Genomic DNA, 18,845 nt, shown 5'->3' on the forward strand with positions numbered 1-18,845 from the left:
TGAAAAGACACTTGAGTTTTTAATCCAGCTGCAACACTTTTATAGCATTTAAATTGCACAATGTGGATTTCCTGGAATGCCTGGGTGAACAAATTATTGAGAATTTAACTGGCCTTGTGCTCCATTGTTAGCCAATACTGTCTGCGGGTGAGTTTCATTAAACAGTATACTTAACATACTGTAACTTCTACTGAAAAAGCATTCATTAATTTCGTGAATGGAGCCCAAGTTCAAATGGCTGCACCTGTAAGGAACACAATCAAAAAGCAGTTGCAGGATAAAAACACATGAAACTGCTCAAATGGTCTAGAATGTTTGATGTGGTCATAACAATGCAGCTCCAAAGGCAAAAAATTGTAATATGTGCTGAGTATGTTGTCTTAAAGAGAGATAAGCAGCTGTTCTTGACAGATTTTCATGTCAGTTTGGACTGGAAAGTATAACATCAAACTTGCTACTGATGGGTTAAAAGACCAGAAATGTTTGGTACAGTTGTGGTTTCTGATCCCAGCACTGAAAAACCTCATGCAAAATTTGTTCATGACCTAAGGATGACAACTGACTGACTTCCTGTATTGGGTTGTTGACAGGATTGAGGGTGAGTGAATCCTATCTGCACATCTGGAAACTAAAAACAAACAAACATAAAAATTATGATAGAAAAGAACCAAAGGAAAACGCAAGGTTTGCATGGAGTCCCACAGGGACTCATTCTCGGACTGCTCCTGTTTAATCTTAATACACCTCTGCTTGGCTCTATTATCAGCAATACCTGTTTACATCACTATGCAGACGACACACCACTCTATGTTTCATGGTGTCCTGACGATACAGTTTAAACACTGTAGCCTTCATGTTGCACTGAATGCTAACAATCTGTAGATGACCTAAAATAAATAATTCTAGTTATGTAGACATGCAGCAGACGGGTGGAATAAATTTATGAAAAGTCACTCCCACATCAAATTTAGGTTTATTTGTAGAGTGCAGCTTTACACACACACACCCACCCACCCACACACACACACACACACACACACACACACACACACACACATATACTTTTTGAATGTTGAGTGAATTTCAAAATACACTTGCAGTACTTCTCAACCAGCTGCATATCATACTTCTTTTTTGTTCAAGTACAACAAACAGCAGCAGTAGTTCAACAATTGATTATGGAATCATTTCATCTGCAGTGTCAGTAGTGTCATTTGTCTTTAATATTTGTCACCACTGTGCACCTCCCAATAAAGCCTAACTTGGGTTAAATACCAAACAAATATACCAAATTAGAAATATATAAAATAATAACATGAAAACTGTATACTTGGTGTAATTCCACAGCTGAGGAGGCTGAATAATCACCCCATAAAAAGAAATGAAATGACTCCAACAATGCTTTGAATACACTATCAGTGTTAAAACAGAAAACCTCGCTCCCTCGTGGAGCTCGCTTTCTCTCTCACAGACAGTCGCAAGAAGCACACACACATTCTTTCTTCTTTTCTTCCCTCTGTGTAATAGCTACACAATACCACATGCAGGCAGGCATTCACACAAGAAAACACACACACACACACACACACACACACACACACACACACAGACACACACACACACACAGGACTACCTCTGTGTCCTATAACTGTCCCAGAGTGTGAAACCCAGGTAAAATTACAGGAATTCTCTTTCCATTTTCCAGTGCCCCAGTTGCACATGTGTCTGTGTAAGAGTGTGTGCCTAATAGTGCTTGTGTCTATTTCTGTGAGATAGTGGTTAGGGGAGATAGAGGTGTGTATGTGTGTCTGTTTGTGTCTCTGTATGCACACATGTTGGTAGCTATCTGAGCAGAAATTGGCAAAATTGAAAAATAGGCCCAGCAGAACAGAATGGAGGGTGGGGTGGGGCAAACACACACAGACACACACACAGACACAGACACACACAGACACAGACACACACACACACACAGACACACACACACAGGTACCCACATACCACGCACATACAAATCAAACAAAGAGGCACAGAAGGATGCAGGCATGCATGCAGAGAGAAAAGACATGTGGACCATAAGGAATTGGGTTTTTGTAACCTGAGAAAGAAAGAACACAGTCGATTTTCAACCGCTGTTATTAAAATCTGAGCCTTTAAAACTTTTTTCTCCCATTGCGACTCTGAATCTGAGGTGGGTTGAGTTGGAGGCTGTGCATCTTAATGTGGCAGCTTCCACGAACCGTCTGTGCACTGAAGTTAAGAGTTTCTTAGTTATATACAGCAAAGCAGCTGAACACAAATGTAGCCTATGTAGAAGTTTGTTTTTTGTCACATGGTTGATGTGCATACTGCAACATCACAGCTCCATCCTCAAGGGAAATACACAACATTTTGGATTTCATTCAGTTGAAACATTTAACATTATACACTCTGCAAGGAGGAGGAGGAGGAGGAGGAGTAGAAGTGATAAAATACAGAAAGGAAAAGAAAATATACACATATTGAAAAAAAATATATACTTCAGCCAAGGAGGCTCCACAATCCTCTAAATTGAAAAATTGTATTAATAGGAATCCAGATCCAGATCCGCATCAAATTACACAGTGAGAAAAAAAATCACAGGTGGGCCATTTTTTTTTTTTCTTTTAGAGTTTATATGCGACAGTATCAGTTTATATTCTGTCCTACATTCCTTATTTCTCTCCAGCTTTTTTGCCTTCACCATCCTGCTTTCGTTCACTTTGCAAAAAACACATAAAAAGCTGCATAAAACAGTAAACAAGCATGTGCATGCACACACAAAAAGTATGGAAATAAAAAAACACTCACAAACCAACATCCTGTCTCATCCTGACCGACTTGCACTGTCTCCCTCAGGAGAAAGTGTATGTGTGCGTGAATGGATGTGTGTGTTTAAGACCTGTCAACTCTCCTGTTTTTCCCAGGATTCTCCCTTATTTTACCTCCCTCTCCCTCAATTGTCTTTAAATATTTGTTAAATATTCAAGTTGTTGCCTCGTGGTGACTTTCGGATTTGCCAACCGTAACCTCGTCTCAATGTATGGGTGGGGGCCGTATTACCGTATTTCATATCCCAGTGTCAACAGGTCTGGTTTAAATTACTGTTGTTACTGCTGTTTAAGCTACAATCAGTTGTGTTGTTCATTTACTGACAATGATGCTCAAGCCATAATAGCTGTCATCAGTATAGCCAGGCAGGCCTTGACCTCAGAAGAAATCACAGACTGGCTGGAATGATATCTGCTCTCAACCGCTCCATTCAATAGGCATTATATCACACACACACAAATACACACACAAAAGCCAAGACACACACTTGTTCACACTCTGCCTCAGTTCTGCCGTTTCTCCCTCAGTTGCATAGAAACACACAAAAATCTTAAGATAAAACCAATCAGATAAAACAGTGACTCACACAGTCATTCTTTTCTCTTTTTTATCACATGCTGAAACTCAGTACCTTTTGTTGAAGAAACAATATGCATTGGCTGCTTTCAAGCACAACAAGTGCATGGACCAAGGAAAGCGCTGTAGTCAGGGCTCAGAGTATATCTGCCTTTTCTGTTGTTTCTGCTCTTGCACACATTTCAGCAAATTGCAACCACCACAGTCTCCAGAATACGACACGTTTGATGTGAGCGGAGGCTCTTTTGGTTTTGATTGTTTGTATCAATAATGCCTGTGTGACAACACTTGTTTACACATTACGACTAGATTTCTAGTATATTCAGTTGTGTGGTTGTTGGTGCATGCTCATGTGTGGGTTTGGATCAGTCAGTAATCTCTGTGACTTTATGAAAGAGCTATATGTAATACTTCAACCTCAATCAATTGTAATAATTTCGAGGCTTGAATATAATTCCTGAAAAAAAACTAACACAAGTAATATTGATCATCACGCTCCAAAGCACATTCTTCCTTGTGTGCCATCAGCAGTCAATTACAAAGAAAGTATGTCAGATTGCTCTGTGAGGAAGTAAACATCTGTCCATTTATCTTGTTTTATTTGTGGTACTAATAATACATTAAGATGCACTTATATGTGTATATTATTTATCAACTGTGAAATGTCCCTACGATACATATCTGGGTCACTTAACAGACACAAACATAACACTACAGGTTGGTGTATCATCATCATGTTTTTGTAACTTGTAAATAGTAAAATTGATATAAAAAACCTGGAAAAATACAAACAGATACTCATACTTACACCCGCGATGTTTCCCTCAATTGTTCCCCTAAGGCCATCCAGGTAATTTACCTCTTGTTAGTGATGATCGGCACCCTCCAGCCTTTAACCTGGCTCAGCTCAGTATCTGACACGTCTATCTGCAGAGGAAGCTTGGGCACCCAGACGGTGAGCTGCAGCTGAGCAGAAAGGTGCAGGTAGGTGAAGTTGACTGCCAATGACTGCCGACCGCGCATTTCTTTACCGTTCACCAAAACCTGGTCACAGTTTGGGGAGACCTGGAAAGAGAAAAAGAGCAAAAGAGGAGAGAATGTGATGGGTTGAGTTTGGGACAACATGCATGCAGAGTATGACATTTCTACCTGACCTCACAGAGACTCAACTCGGTGATTTCCACAGAAACAGATGCAGCCTCTGTTGTGCATTCCTTAAGCACAGCCTGGAGCGAGTTTTCATCAGAGCTTTCATGCTCTTGCAGCAAATAAGATTTTTTGCCAGTGATTGCTTACACTTTTATTCATCTTGTAAAGCACTTGGAACACTGTTTTGCAAAGTGCCCTATAAAGAAAGGTTAATAATATGCTTCTGTAGCCTCTTCCTGCACAGCGGTGGCATTTTGGGTTTGTGAATACCCAGGGAGCTACTGGAACCTCCGCTAATCTGAAGAAATGTATTAAATGTACAACATGTAACATTCTAAAGCCTGAAAATCACATCAGGTGTAAGACATTATTATAATTACACAAAAGAACACCCAAGAGAAAACTGGCAACCTTTGCGCTGCATTTTAAAGAATGTGCCGATGGATCTCGGAGGAGATCCTCTCTAAAATATGAAGAGAGCTGGAGGGCAAAGACAAACATTCTCTCTGTGAGAGGAATAAAAAAAATATAGTCTAACATTTGAAAAATCATCCAAACTATGGTCTCATTGTTTCCAGTAATTCATATAGAATAACTTATTAATTTCAGATTTCTATCAAATGTTTAACAACACTGAGTCAGTCACAGCTCAGCTAACTGTCTGCACTGGTGGAAAATAACTAAGCACATTTATTCAAAAGCTAGTACAGTTTTAAGGTACTTTTCCCCCTTTGTTGCTTCCCCATTAATCACCTCATGACCCCTGAAGATTTATTTGGTGACCCTTCGGAGGGGCCTGATCCCTCGGCTGGAAACCGCTGGACCACATTAGCTTCTGTCACGCTATCTTAAGTAGTCTAAAATAGCTCCACCTTGACCAGCTGCAACAGCTGCTACAAAATGCTGCTTACACATTGTTTCATCAGTCTTACTCTAATCGAGTGATGTAATGGACATTTTACTTGTATTGGAGTATATGTACATTTCTTTATAGGTGCTTTCACTTCAGGATCTGAGGACCTCTTCTCCCCCTGTTTGTCAAACACTAACACTGTCACTAGTATCTAACGCAGTGATTTCAGAGTTCATATGCACATGGTGTCTGCTCAGGCACAAGGACGCAACAATAATTCATTGAGTTAATTCTCTCAGATGAATCCCAATCATGCAATGTTAAAACAAACATAAAACACAAATTTGTTATCTCCAAAACACGACAGACTGAATCTGCTCGAGCGTAAAATCACCCTAGATTTACCTCCCAGTTTTCATGGACAGTCAAAGTGTGTGGATAAGGTTTCATTTCTCAACCCGACTGAAGTTTCGTCTTGTCCTTAAAAGTACCTTGTTTTCCGTTTCCATAATTATGGAAATGCGGATATCTAGTTTTAGAACAGCATTATTCAAATTCAGCCAAAACTGAGGAGCAAAAAATGAAAGTAGACACTGGATTATTATGGTTGTAGTATTCCAGAAGGTGGACAGCACCCTTACAGACAGTCTGACAGGCAGAACAATGGAAAAGCCAAGATTTTAGTCACTTTCATTTTCACCCTCCCTGCTTGTCTGACTGGGTGACCGATTGAGATGACATATTTTGGACCAGTCGTCCCACGTGTTTTACCAACAATGGATTCATGTAAGACGGAAACTGATCATAACCCACAGTAGGCAAATTGTTATAGTCTGCCAAGTCGGTGTGGAAGATACATATATTTTGTATTGTATATCTTAAGTCAAGATTTATACTGTATATCTTTACTACAAATAAATATGTCCTACAGCGAGGTGAAAGAGTTAATAGAAGTGCTCATAAAAATGAAATCCTGGAATTACAGCTAAGGGAATAAAATAGAGCAATGGTGGAGGGAAGCTAAGTGTAAGGGTACAGAAAGAGCAGATATCTCTCAGGGAAGGAGCCAAAGATCAGCAAGCATGCAATAAAAACACCTTTTCAACTGTTTAATATCGCTTTCATTTTATGCATTTCTAAATGTTTTAGAAGAGAAGAAGAAAATGATACTTTTTCTGACTGGATCCTCTGCAAGAGCTTAAAAACTAAGACAGCACTGAGTCCAATCATCTAAATGTACAACAGGTAAAATCTATAATGAACGTAAATAACAAATCATATTAATTGCTGCAAATCTGTGATGAAAATATTTCCTGTCGTTCTGTTTCTCTCTGTCCTGTCCCTCATTATTTCTGATTGTTTTTTTTTAATTTCCACAGCCATTCAGCCATCCCCGGCATAACTTCTCCTCCTGCTCTTTCTTTACCCTTCCACTTACCTTCCCTCCTCCATCGCTCAGTTTTATTCCCTTTTCATCTTTCACACCCTCTTTCATCTCTCCACGCTACACTTATCCCGCGCACCTCATTCTTTCTCCCCACCCTGTCCTATTTCACTCTCAGTCTTACATTTAACATGCACTTCTGTTGTCGGACTTTCTCTGTCTCTCTGTCTGTCCCTAATAGTCTGACTCACTGCCTGTCCGTCTCACCTTTCGATGTTTTTCCATGTCATTTGTCTTTCTTTTGCAAAGTGCAAATTTCCATACAGTAGCTTCAGCCCTTCCGTTCCCTCAGTCCTGATCGACATTCATACATTAGCGCTTTTTTTAAAATGTAAATATAACATTGATTTGTAGGGGTAGAGTTCCCTCGTGTGTATGCTTTTATTCAGCAGCATCCTTTTTCATATTCATCTGGTCATTCACATTGCTACCAGGCTGCTGACCAGCCTCACTTGTCTTGACCTCAGTGGAAAACCACAGAATTTAGGCATATCTTGTTCAACTCCCAAAGCCCTAATTTTCCCAAGAGGAATTTGAGCTTGAACTCTCATTTATTGGCATTAATTGACTGTATTTTGCTGCTTTTTTTTTTTTTTTTTTTTTTTTTTTTTAAATGTGCCATGTCCTCTGTATATTTTCTGGGGGATTTTAGCAACCTACAGTGTGGAAAACTACGATATGTTCAGTTTTTTATAGGCAGAATCCAGATTTTTATGTTCTCTATCCTGCTCATTATCAGTATGGTTCTCTATTACTGCACTCACATTTCCTATAAACAGCTCTTTCCAGACCCAGATATTTTTTTGAGGACTTCACTCTAATGAAAACAGAGCCAATAGTTGGGGTCATACTGGACTCACATTCAGTGGGATGCTCATGCTGCTCTGTCTGCCGGGTGTGTAAGGACCATTCAGACAGAGAGCAAAGTGAATTTTTGCCTTCCGTCATTCACACAAATTTGGACATTTAAGTCTTTATTCATGCCTCAAACATTGCACTAACAGGACAGGTGTTAACTAAAACAACGTAGCTGGCCAGTGCATGAACAGTGGCTGTGGGAGTGTGACTGTCTGATTTCAGTTCAGCCTCTGACTGATCTCAGGAGAAACTCCACTTGTTTGTCTTATTTCCTTTTGGTCTCTCCCTCTTTTCCTCTCGTCTCTGCATGTTTATGAAGGAGGTAAAACTCAAAGATACAGTTTTGCTACTCACACTGAAATACGTTCACCTCTTGCAAATACTTCTTCGCATCTGTGTCTGAACACACACTACACAAGGTAACAAGTTTGCTTGCACATAATTTAGTCTAACAACAACTTGATAAGCTTGGCCTCTGTTTCTTTCTGCCTCCTAGCGGTCAAAATTAACTTACGTAATATACCTCCAGCCTCCTGCTCAGCATGAGTGATGCTAACTCCAGAGTAAAATATGTAAACATCAACTTCTCTGGTTCCAGAAGTTATGATGTTTTACCCATTTAACAAAAATACGACATTAAAATATTGAAGATTGGAGTCAGGTTCTGGTTGATTATTGTCGAGCTCAGACTGGATCACGTTCAGGACAGAATTTCCCATTTCCCTGATAAACACAAACAAGCACACACACAGGGCCTGTTCACACTTTGTGAGGTACGACTTTTTTTTTTCTGGCTGCCTTATGAAACCCTTTGATCTCAAAAGAAGTTAACATTTTGTACATCTGAGCTAAACCATTTCCTCTCTATCTCCTCTCACCTTTTAATTTCTTTCAATTTTACTTTCTTCTGTCTGCTTCCGCTCCCCAAACATAAAAGGAAAGGTGCCCAACCCTTCTCCTCACTGCTTCTTCTTTTCAATTTCTCTTTTTATTCCCTCCCTTTAATTTTCTTGATATCTCCCCCAACATCCACTATTTCCCTCTCTTGACCTTCTCTTCTTCTTTTGTCTCCGCCTCGCCCTCCCTCCCCATCGCACCGTCTGCCTCTTCATCTTTCTCTCTCTCTGAAACCTGATTTACCGCTTGTTAACATCAAAGGGATGTTAGACTGTTGGTGCCTCAAACTATTTCTCCAAATCATTTTTATATTCCAGGTGTAAATCAGTGTGAAAACTGCACTTGGGTTACTGTGGCAGAGTTCAGTTTACAATGACAGTATAAGACAGCAGAAGTCAAGGGAATGCACAAATTCTGCTTGAACTACCGCTGCAGCCATTGTCCGCGTCCATCATTTCCACCACAGGTTTGCTGAATTACTCTGCTTGACTTCCCCAAAGGAATGTTTAAGAGAAATCAAGTTTCAGTTCGTTTTGTCAGCAGTTGGAGAGTTTGAAGAAAAAGCCTTATAACTTTTCAGTTCAGTGAGAGAGGTTTGAGTTTAGAAAATGCTAATTTAATCCTACTTGTACAGAGGGATGAACTCTGAGTAGGTTGTTTGCAGATGATGTCACTGTCGCTTTGTTGTGGCGCGAACTGCAGATGAAGAGCCAGAAATGATTTTCTACGCATGAGGACTATAACACACACTCAAAATGCCAGTGTTTTGCATCATTTACCGTTGCTCAGACCGATCAAACCAAGAAACTATGAGCAGCTTTCATTAAGTACCAAAAGGTGTTCTTCATAAGGATGAAAAATGCAAGAAATTGACCGAAAAACGCCCCAAAAAATGGCTTGTTAACTATCTGCAATCAGGAGGGGCGGAGTCTGATAATGGTGGAGATGGTGTAACATTAGCTATTGTTTTAAATCTATGATATGATTTAAAGTAATAGCTACGAGCAACACGACAAACACTTGTTAAATCAATGATAACAGTGTCACACAAGACAGGTGAACGTAAATAGCATACCCTGTCTTGTTTTGCAATGATCCACGTCTACTTTCATTTGTTTTTTAGCTTTCTTTCTTTTTTTTTTTTGCTTCTGTTTGGTTTTGTATTCACGGACCTCATCGTCATTTTTGGCTGCAGCAGACAGCTGTCTTGGTGAAAAAGCTATAAAAATCCACCATAATCTGCACTACTTCCTCACCACCGAACACCAGACAAAGTTGGCCAATAGTTGATGAAAATTATGAGGTGTTCAGCTGTATAAGATATTTTGTTCAGGGGTTTATTGAGACTAAAAACAATGACAGAAAGAATTACATTCATCAGGTGGACAGAAACAAGACTCCAAAAGAATGCTAATGTTGATTTGTATCTGCTTAATGTGTTAATAAGCACCTGTTTAACATGCTTTCCATTAAAACTTCAGAGGTGATAATATGTCAGCATGGTGATCACAGCTCGTTTCTGTTGCCCCAAGTGGTCATAAATCAGTCATTACAATTAAAAGTAAGTTAAAAACAATAGCATTGGGGAAACGAATTACACGCCTGACAGCAGCTTCAGCTGAGTTGTTAACTGTATAAGGGCCTTGTTAAAGGTTAAAAATGTTGGCGTTATAAGTTGCTTCAATCACCCACCTTTTCAACTTGTGTAGAGACAGAAAATGCATAAACATCTTTTCCATTTTTCTGTTCTCGCAGCTTTTTGTTTAGTGTCATTATCTGCCTCATTTTTCATTCTCATTTCCTTTCCCCCTCCTCTTTTTTGTTACATTTAAATTCTCTTTTAACTCCTCATAGATTCTCTTTGCTGTATTATTTGTGTGTGTGTGTGTGTGTGTGTGTGTGTGTGTGTGTGTGTGTGTGTGTCCACATGGCACAGAGCTGTGGAGCAAAGTGCCAAAATAGACTCATGAGAGCTGCCAGACACATGATGTGGAAATGGCGACACACACAAAAAGAATTAATGCATGAATCCTAGCAAACACAGACACACAGCACAAACATACACACAGCTGGGGACCAGCGATGGAAGAAGGATTCACATGCTCTACTTATGTAAAAGTAGAAATACTGCACTATAAAAATACTCAGTTGAAAATAAATGTCCAGTATAAGTTAATGTACAGAAGTGTTGGCAACAAAATGTACTTCATTTGACATTGTGGGGAATCAACTGATTTGCTTCCTGGCAGATAAGAACACTGATGGCACTCACATATCTGTTTGTCAGTTAGCTTAGCTTAGCTTAGCACAAAGACTCTAAACAGGGGGAAACAACTAGCCTGGTTCTGCCCAAAGGTAAGAGAATCCACTTATCAGTACCCCCAAAGATCACTAATTAACACTTTATATCTCGTCTGGTTGATTTGTACAAAAACTGAAGTGTAACAATGATTAGTTAGCCGTTTTACTAAGCTAGGCTAAATGGCTCCTAGCTCTCGCGCTATCAATCTTCTCATCTGAAATGCATTCATAAGTGGCAATCTCTCTCTTTCTGAAAACAAAAAAAAACCACCTTGATTTCAGTGGACTAAGTTTTCAGGATAGATTGCTTCATGCGTTAGACGTTTGCTCTGTTTCTGCCACACAGGGTATTGGATTAAATTTTAATGGCCCCCGAAGAGCAACAGAGAAGAATAAAACAGAAACTTTTACAATAACAATGTTGACATTAGATTTTCCCCATGGAGCCTGAAACAACTTCTAAATATGAGAGACCAGTCACATTCAGTTTGGAGACAGCGGGACACAAACTTCACATGAAGGTTGTGACTTCAAAAAGCTTTATATCATCGCGGTTACAACAAGCCTCATGAATCCTCTAAAATAATAAACACAAATTTACCCTTAAAATTTAAACATGAGGAAAGTTCAACGCCTTGGAACGAACATTTGAGTGCTGACTATTTAATAGCCTAAAATGGAAGGATTAGAGTTGGTTATTATTATTTAAATGAACTGTCATTACTACCTGCTCTGCTGTTACTGTTTGTTTTTGATAATTGGAAAGAAGAGAGAAATATGGATCAGAAATATGAAGAAGCGTGGAGGGCTGCTATCACACAGACACACAGTATAAGACACAAACACACACATAGATTGTAGCGTATTGGTGTTTTTGCAAGTAAACAGCTGAGTTGGAGGTTTGAGGACACTGAAGAATGGATTTAATCTCTCTGTTTCTGGGAAAGACAGAGAGAAAGAGAGCGAGAGGGAGAGAGCAGGACAAACCAGAGTGGGAACGAGAGGGAAGGCAAAGCGAGAAAGAAATTGAAGAGACAGAGAGAGGTAAAAGAGGAGCAAAGGAAACGCAGGGAGAAAAAGTAGCAGAGAGAAAGTAAAAGTGTGGATCTCAGCAGATAGGACTTGTTGAAAACACAGAGGCCAGAAAAACTGTCTTCACCTTCATCAAATACCACAAGCAACAGCACAACAATTGTACAAACCTCCACAGACATTTTCTGAAAACTTTCCTAACTCCTCAGCAGCAATTCAGGCAAAAACAGACAGAAGGCTCCACTGTTTAGATCATGTTTTGATAGAAAATAGTGGCTGAATCCTGTTCACATTTTTATGACTTCAAAAGCAGACACACACACACACACACACACACACACACACACACACGAGTGCATAGAGATGCTATGTGAGGAAAAACACACACATGGTTTTAAAGCTGTTTTGTATTCAGTATTGCTCTATAAGAAACATCCTCGACTGTTGCAACATCATGTTCAGGTGCCTTTGTTAGCATTTTTAGTAATCTTGATAAGCCACATTTGAATTCTCTCAAGTGGCTACCACAAGTGGAGCATACTATGACTTCTAATGATCGGCCTGCAGATAAAAGAGGATATTATGCATGCAAGGACCTCTGACCTGCAGACCTCGGGCTTGTTTCAGAGAAAATGACATGTTTTATTCTTGCCTTTTGCGTAGAGGTTAATTGATGGCCATGCTTCGATATGATGTGCATGAACATACAGCCCTTGTAACAATCTCACTTCTTATGGTGTGCTTGTCAAACCACCTAGTGCTGTCCCCCAGAGGAACCTTGTTGTTGTTGTTGTCAGATGTGAAGTTATCAACACAAATGGTCAGTATTCCTATGTTTTGACCTATTGACCAGTGAGTATTTGACCACTGAGTAAGCAAACATTAGTCTCTAACCCTGACCTAATGTCCTGCAACTTTAAACTGCTTTTGAATCCTCCTCTCATCCAAGCAAAGAGCAGATACACTGAGGCTTGACCTGCCTTTATATCTACATTGCGTCTGCTTAGGCTGACCGACTTTGGTTGGTCTCACAGGCTCGGTCAGCCTCATCTGAATGCAATGGACCAGCCGCCAGAAATGTTCCACTAGTCTTAGAACTACTAACTTCTCTGGTATCATAAACTTTTCCAAGCAGAAATTATGACCCTCGACCTTAAAAAGATCATGGTGTCAATATGAAATTGTTAGAATGCAGATAAATCTATGGTGTCATCAGATGGGCATCTTCTCCATAATTCGTTGGGCCCACAGCACTGAGAAGCTCAACAGGGCGTCCCAGCTTCACAGATCCACCCCTCTCTTTAACTGCACCCATTCAGTTCACACAGACCTCTGATGCAAGTTATATACAGCTCTATCTATAACATCACAAGCTAGTATTACCAGCTAACATCATGCTGGCTAACACCACCAGCTAACATTGCGTCATGTTACCATCATTGGCAGCTTGATGCTTCACTCACCAGACAAACACTTGTCCCAACATCAGCTAACACACAGTGTGTGCAATTTTATTCTATTAAAATTCATCAGCATTTCTTAGGTGCGATGAATCTCTAACAAACTGATATCGGCAGGGTTTTAATGGCTTCACTTCTTGTAACTATTATCAAAGCTGTGCTCAGCTCACAGTAGGTGAGAGTTTTTTTTTCTGTCAAGTCAGAGCTCGAAGCAGTACCTTGGCACACAGGACAGTGAGACAGGAAGTTGGAGGGAAGAGGTCTGGATCACAGTTTTTAATGAGTTGCAGCATGGTGCACCTTTGTGGCATCTTGTGAAAGACTTAAATGTTAACTGTGTGTTCTTTGGCAACCTAAAACCTACCCAGAGAATGAAAAACAAAACAGTGAAAAAAAAAAGAGAGAAAAAGTCTGGGAGCTTTTCTTTTTCATGGTCTGTGGTGCTGCATAAACTAATACTCAGGCTATGGAATGAGCTTTTAGCATATTTCACCCCCCCTTCCACTTGACTCCCCCTTCACTTCCTCAAAAACCTACTCAAAAGTACCAAAACTCAACCACCCACTCACCCCCATTTACCGGCGATATCCCCAAGCTCAGTCATTTATTTAAATCCATATTCATCTCCCTTCAAGCTAAGTGATTTATCTGAATTTACAGTTACTTCTCTCTCTGTCTTCCGTCTATCTCCTACTGTGTCGGATTTTCCCTATTAGTCTCTCTCAGATGTATATTTTCTCCCTGCAACACAATCCATCCATCTCTCTCACTCTCAGATTTCATCTTGCAATCTTTTTCTCTGTGTGTTTCACACTCTCCCTCCTTCTCTCTCTGCCCATTCCACTTGTTCTCTGCCTCAGGCAATCCAATCCATCTGACTTTAAGAATCATATCATCCAATCAGGGCCCACTTGGTAGACAGGGGCGGGCCCTGAGGGACAAACTAACCAACTCTCTGATGGGATTAGACTTCCCACCTGTCCGTCATTTAAGAAAGCCCACACCAGACCAATCGCCTCTGCACATAGTTTCATATGGCTGTCATTTAGGTGTGTGGTTTTGTTTTCTGCATGTGTGTGTGCGTGTACACACACACACACACACACACACACACACACACACAAACACTCACTCAGGCACCCATTAGCAGCCTGGAGCCCCATATATTATTCTGATTTGGCTTGGATAATAGACAGCTCATGGAGACACACACACACACACACACACACACACACACACACTCACACACACAAACACATACACAGTTTAGCAGCATATCACTAGGCCTGTCATTTTGAATTTGGAAAAAGCATGAGTGAAATGTTCTCTAATGGCCATTTGCACTCTGCTTTTCTCCACAATAAAACTGTCTAATCAAGAGGGAGAGAGAGAGAGAGAGAGAGAGAGAGAGAGAGAGAGAGAGAAGAGATGAATGGAGAAATATAGAAAAAGAGTTATGAGAAATTAAAGAGAGAAAGCAGCCAGAAGGTGACATGAAAGATACAGAAAGAGAGAGCAGGATAAAGGGGTACAAAGACAGAGAGGAGGACGAATGAAGAAATGGGAGCTGATGTTACATAAATGATGGCTTTTCATTTTATTGGGTGGGATTTTTATTTTTGGAATCAGAAAAGTTGGATGGAGCTGGCAAAATCTTGGTTAGTCTTAGGAGTTAAAGTCCTGGCGTTGGTACATAAATTCAGTATGAAACAGCAATGCAAACACACTTGGTAAATAAATAATGAGCACGTGTCTTTATGGAGGGTTTGAATCTTGGTCGGAGTGCAAGCGCCAGTATGTTTACTGTTTTGTTTTTCAATGACAGACAACACATTTAAGTGTGAAGAATAAATTGTTTCATGGTAAAGCCACGCTATGGTTAAAGTTCGGTTAGGTTTGGGCACAATTACGTGGTTGTGTAAAGGGAAACATTGTGGTTTTGGTTAAAATCCACACTCTCTCAAGGTGAGGGGACCTTTGTGTCATGGTTCCAATAATAAACAGTTGGTTAAGGTCGTGGTTATGGACTGTCAGTTCGAAAGGGCAAACAAACAGCTGTCTCGAGCATTAAAGTCATATGTTTTGTTGTCCTCCTTTCCTCAACTCATAAATTACTACAGCTGCTCGAGGGTTTTGTTGCTCGAACATAAACTTGTCGTTTCGGGGCACTTCCTGAAACTGATGCTGTTGTTTTTCTCAAGAGGACAGTCTTATAATGACATGAGGTTGGCAGGCTTGGCTCAAAAAATGGCTCAGTTTTTCAGCACACAGTTAATTTAGCTGTTATCAAGTTTGTGTCAGAACAGTAACATGCTCAGAACTAATCATTAGATTTCATGAAAGCATGCCATGTAAGATTTCAGCAACACCTCTCACTGGTATTTGATAAGTCTGTAATTCATTACATCCAGGATGGAAACATTTCTGTAGAGACGGAGAGAAGGAGACAAAAAGAGATATCATTGAGAGGAGAGGTGGATAATGACCTAGACAGACAGAATGACAGAAAATATATAATGCTACACTTAATAGCACGTGGTGGCACGGTGGCACGGTGGCAACACTGTCGCCTCACAGCAAGAAGGTCCCAGGTTCGATTCTCGCTGCGTGTGTGCCGCGGAGGAGGGACGACCAGGATGGGTTAAAGGCGGAAGTCAAATTTCACCTCGTGTGCAGTGTTCGCATGTGTGTGACAAATAAAGGGAAATGTCTCCCCCCAATTCTTCTTCTTCTTCTTGAATGAAATTACTATGATAATAAGAATAATAATAATAATTGGAATCACTTGCTGAATTTGTGTTTCTGGTATTTAACCACCGATATAAGAAATAGATGTACACTCTCCTGCCGCCAGTTTTCATCTCCACATCTGTCCTCTTGAGGAGGAATATGAGGAATACAAATTTCATGTCACTCTAACAGCAACACAACCCCACATTAATGAGAAGAAAGGGTGGCATTTATTTTGTAAGAGTGGTAAAATGACTAGAAATAAACTAATTGGCGGTCTCCAGCTGATCAACTGGACTAACAACACAGATGTCCTGTGCAGGAAGGGCCAAAGTCGTCTCCGCCTGTGAAGAAGACTGAGGTCCTTTGAAGTATGTAGGACACTGTTAAAAACATTTTATGACTCTGTGGTGGCATCTGCAATTTTCTAGACAGTGGTCTGCTGGGGCTGTGGGAGCTTTGAGGGGGACAGAAAAAGACTGAACAAACCAGTCAGGAGAGCTGTCTCTGTCCTGGACTGCCCTCTGGACAAAACCGGGGAGGTGGGTGAGAGAAGGATGTTCGCCAAGCTGACATCAATCATTGACAGCCCATCCCACCCCCTGTATGAGACGGCGGGGGCCCTTAGCAGCACCTTCAGCAGCAGACTGCTGCAGCCACTCTGTAAGAAGGATCGCAACCGCAGGTCCTTCGTTCCAACTGTGGTCTAGCATTGTTCAGTGTAGCACTGTGTTTACATACATACTGTTTGCACTACTGTGTGATTTTCAACTTCTTGCTATTACACCCATGCAACATCTTGTGCAATGTTACATCGCAATTCAATATTACATATTTTTGTATTTCAATTTTTATATGCATATACTTTTTTTCCTTTAGCAATATTATTTTTTAATGACCCCACCCTTTTCTGTATATTATGTACAGTATCTATAGTTGATTTTTTTTTTTTTTTTTTTTATTCCCTTCAGTGTCTCCTTTCATATTCCTGATACTATTGCTGCAGCCTGTAACACCCTAATTTTCCGTACAGGAGATTAATGATATTATCTTATCGTTTCTTATCTTAACTTCACCCATTCAGATCAAATGGCCAACACAGGTTTAATCTGGCTGTTTTCTCTGTTACATTAAACTCCATAATTCTTGCGCAGGCCTGTCAACGTCTTTTCCTATCCTCTCTACTGTCTCTCTCCAATAAGACAATGGAAAAGTAGTTTATAATATCTCGCTTCACTTCAAAGACTTTCTCTCGTCGAGTCTCTTTGACTCTCCTGTCGCTGTCAGGGAGGCCTACAGGGCTTTAGGAAAAGGCAGGAGGGTTTTCTCAATGTGGGCTCATATTTCTGTGCATGTGTGTCTTTGTATGTGTGTATTGGAGGGTAGTGATGATTTATATTTTTTTCTAGAAAGTTGCCAGCCCTGTGTGAATTAGTATGCTTATTAGCATAGGGATATAAGTCAACACTGGCCCCAATATGTCCATTTGTATGGCCCTATTGTGGCCTAGGTGTGTGTGTGTGTGTGTGTGTGTGTGTGTGTGAAAGGGGTGCTTCTTAAGTGTTCGTATTTGCTGTTGGAGTTGGTCTTTTTGCTTATTTCTGACACTCTATTAAATTCATATTTAAATAAGGCTACAACAGTCACTGCAGCACAATTCATGCATTCTTTCCTCTGTCCCGCATTAGCGCTAACAAATTTTCTATCGCAGAAGTTACACAGAAGAATTAAATTAGGTAAGTTTATACATTGTAAAAGATATGCTCTGCAGAGTGTCCGGTAAAGGGCTGGACCTGCCTGATTTTACAAATAGCTGTAATAAAACTGTGGAAATGTTGGTAGGAGAAAATTACAATATTCAGCTAAGGTTGTTATACTTTTCAGTAGTAACCAGGTCAGCCCCTCATTCTTTGTACAGTTTGACTGCCCAAACAAACCAGCACATGAATCGGAGAGGAGCCACAGTACAGCAGTTGTTCAGTTAGCATGTTTTGAACCACTTCAACATCAACTTTTTTGTATCCATTTACTACATGAAACCATGAAACCATGAAACCTGCTGACTGTCGTGGCTCTAGTTTGGAACATGCAGTTTAAATGGATGAAACAGCTGCTTTTCTTGTCTGTGTGCATTGGAAATGTTGATTTCATGTCATTACTGAAGGGAAGATGCTATAGATGTTCAAGAAACAGAGATGGGTCCAAAACTTCTGCTGGCTGCCAAACTGTCACCTATACAAAGATTAACCTTACATTGTTACTAGAAAAAAAAGAAAATCTGTTGAATAACACATTCAATCTAACCTGACCATGTGAGACCATCAGACAGTTAAGTAATCCAGGCATTACTTCATCAAACAAGAGTCTTTTCAGCTTGTTATCTGTTCAAAATGGAGCTAATCACACTGGTGATTACCTGCTGGTACTGTGCCCGTTTTTGCCTGCTCAATTTTACACGATATAGTTTCATAACACTAAGTGAGTGAGGTTTTAGTGGATGTAAACACTAGCGGTGTAATGCTGAATAGGCCAGACGCTCGACCTCTGTGAAAGTGGTTCAACAGCCTGGCCTTTCTAATGTTAATAGCCCTGCAGTGGATGCCAAAGTCTGGCTGCTAACAAGAGAGCGGTGCAGAGGGAAAAGCAGCAATACTGCAGTTGATCGAGACAATCTCTCTCGCTTGCTCTTTCTCTG

The 18,845-nt window shown here is 40.3% G+C and overlaps 1 protein-coding gene across 1 annotated transcript in view; it reads right to left on the bottom strand.

Annotated features, from left to right (window-relative positions):
* The window catches only part of LOC143320716 (transmembrane protein 132D), a 243,897-nt gene that overhangs the window by 12,152 nt on the left and 212,900 nt on the right, over positions 1–18,845 (bottom strand). Inside the window, exon 7 of the mRNA XM_076730577.1 lies at positions 4,286–4,491. Within this exon, the coding sequence (XP_076586692.1) occupies positions 4,286–4,491 (206 nt within the window). The remainder of the gene's footprint in view (positions 1–4,285; positions 4,492–18,845) is intronic.

The sequence above is a fragment of the Chaetodon auriga genome, chromosome 5, assembly GCF_051107435.1.
Source record: "Chaetodon auriga isolate fChaAug3 chromosome 5, fChaAug3.hap1, whole genome shotgun sequence".
Taxonomy (NCBI): Eukaryota; Metazoa; Chordata; class Actinopteri; order Chaetodontiformes; family Chaetodontidae; genus Chaetodon; species Chaetodon auriga.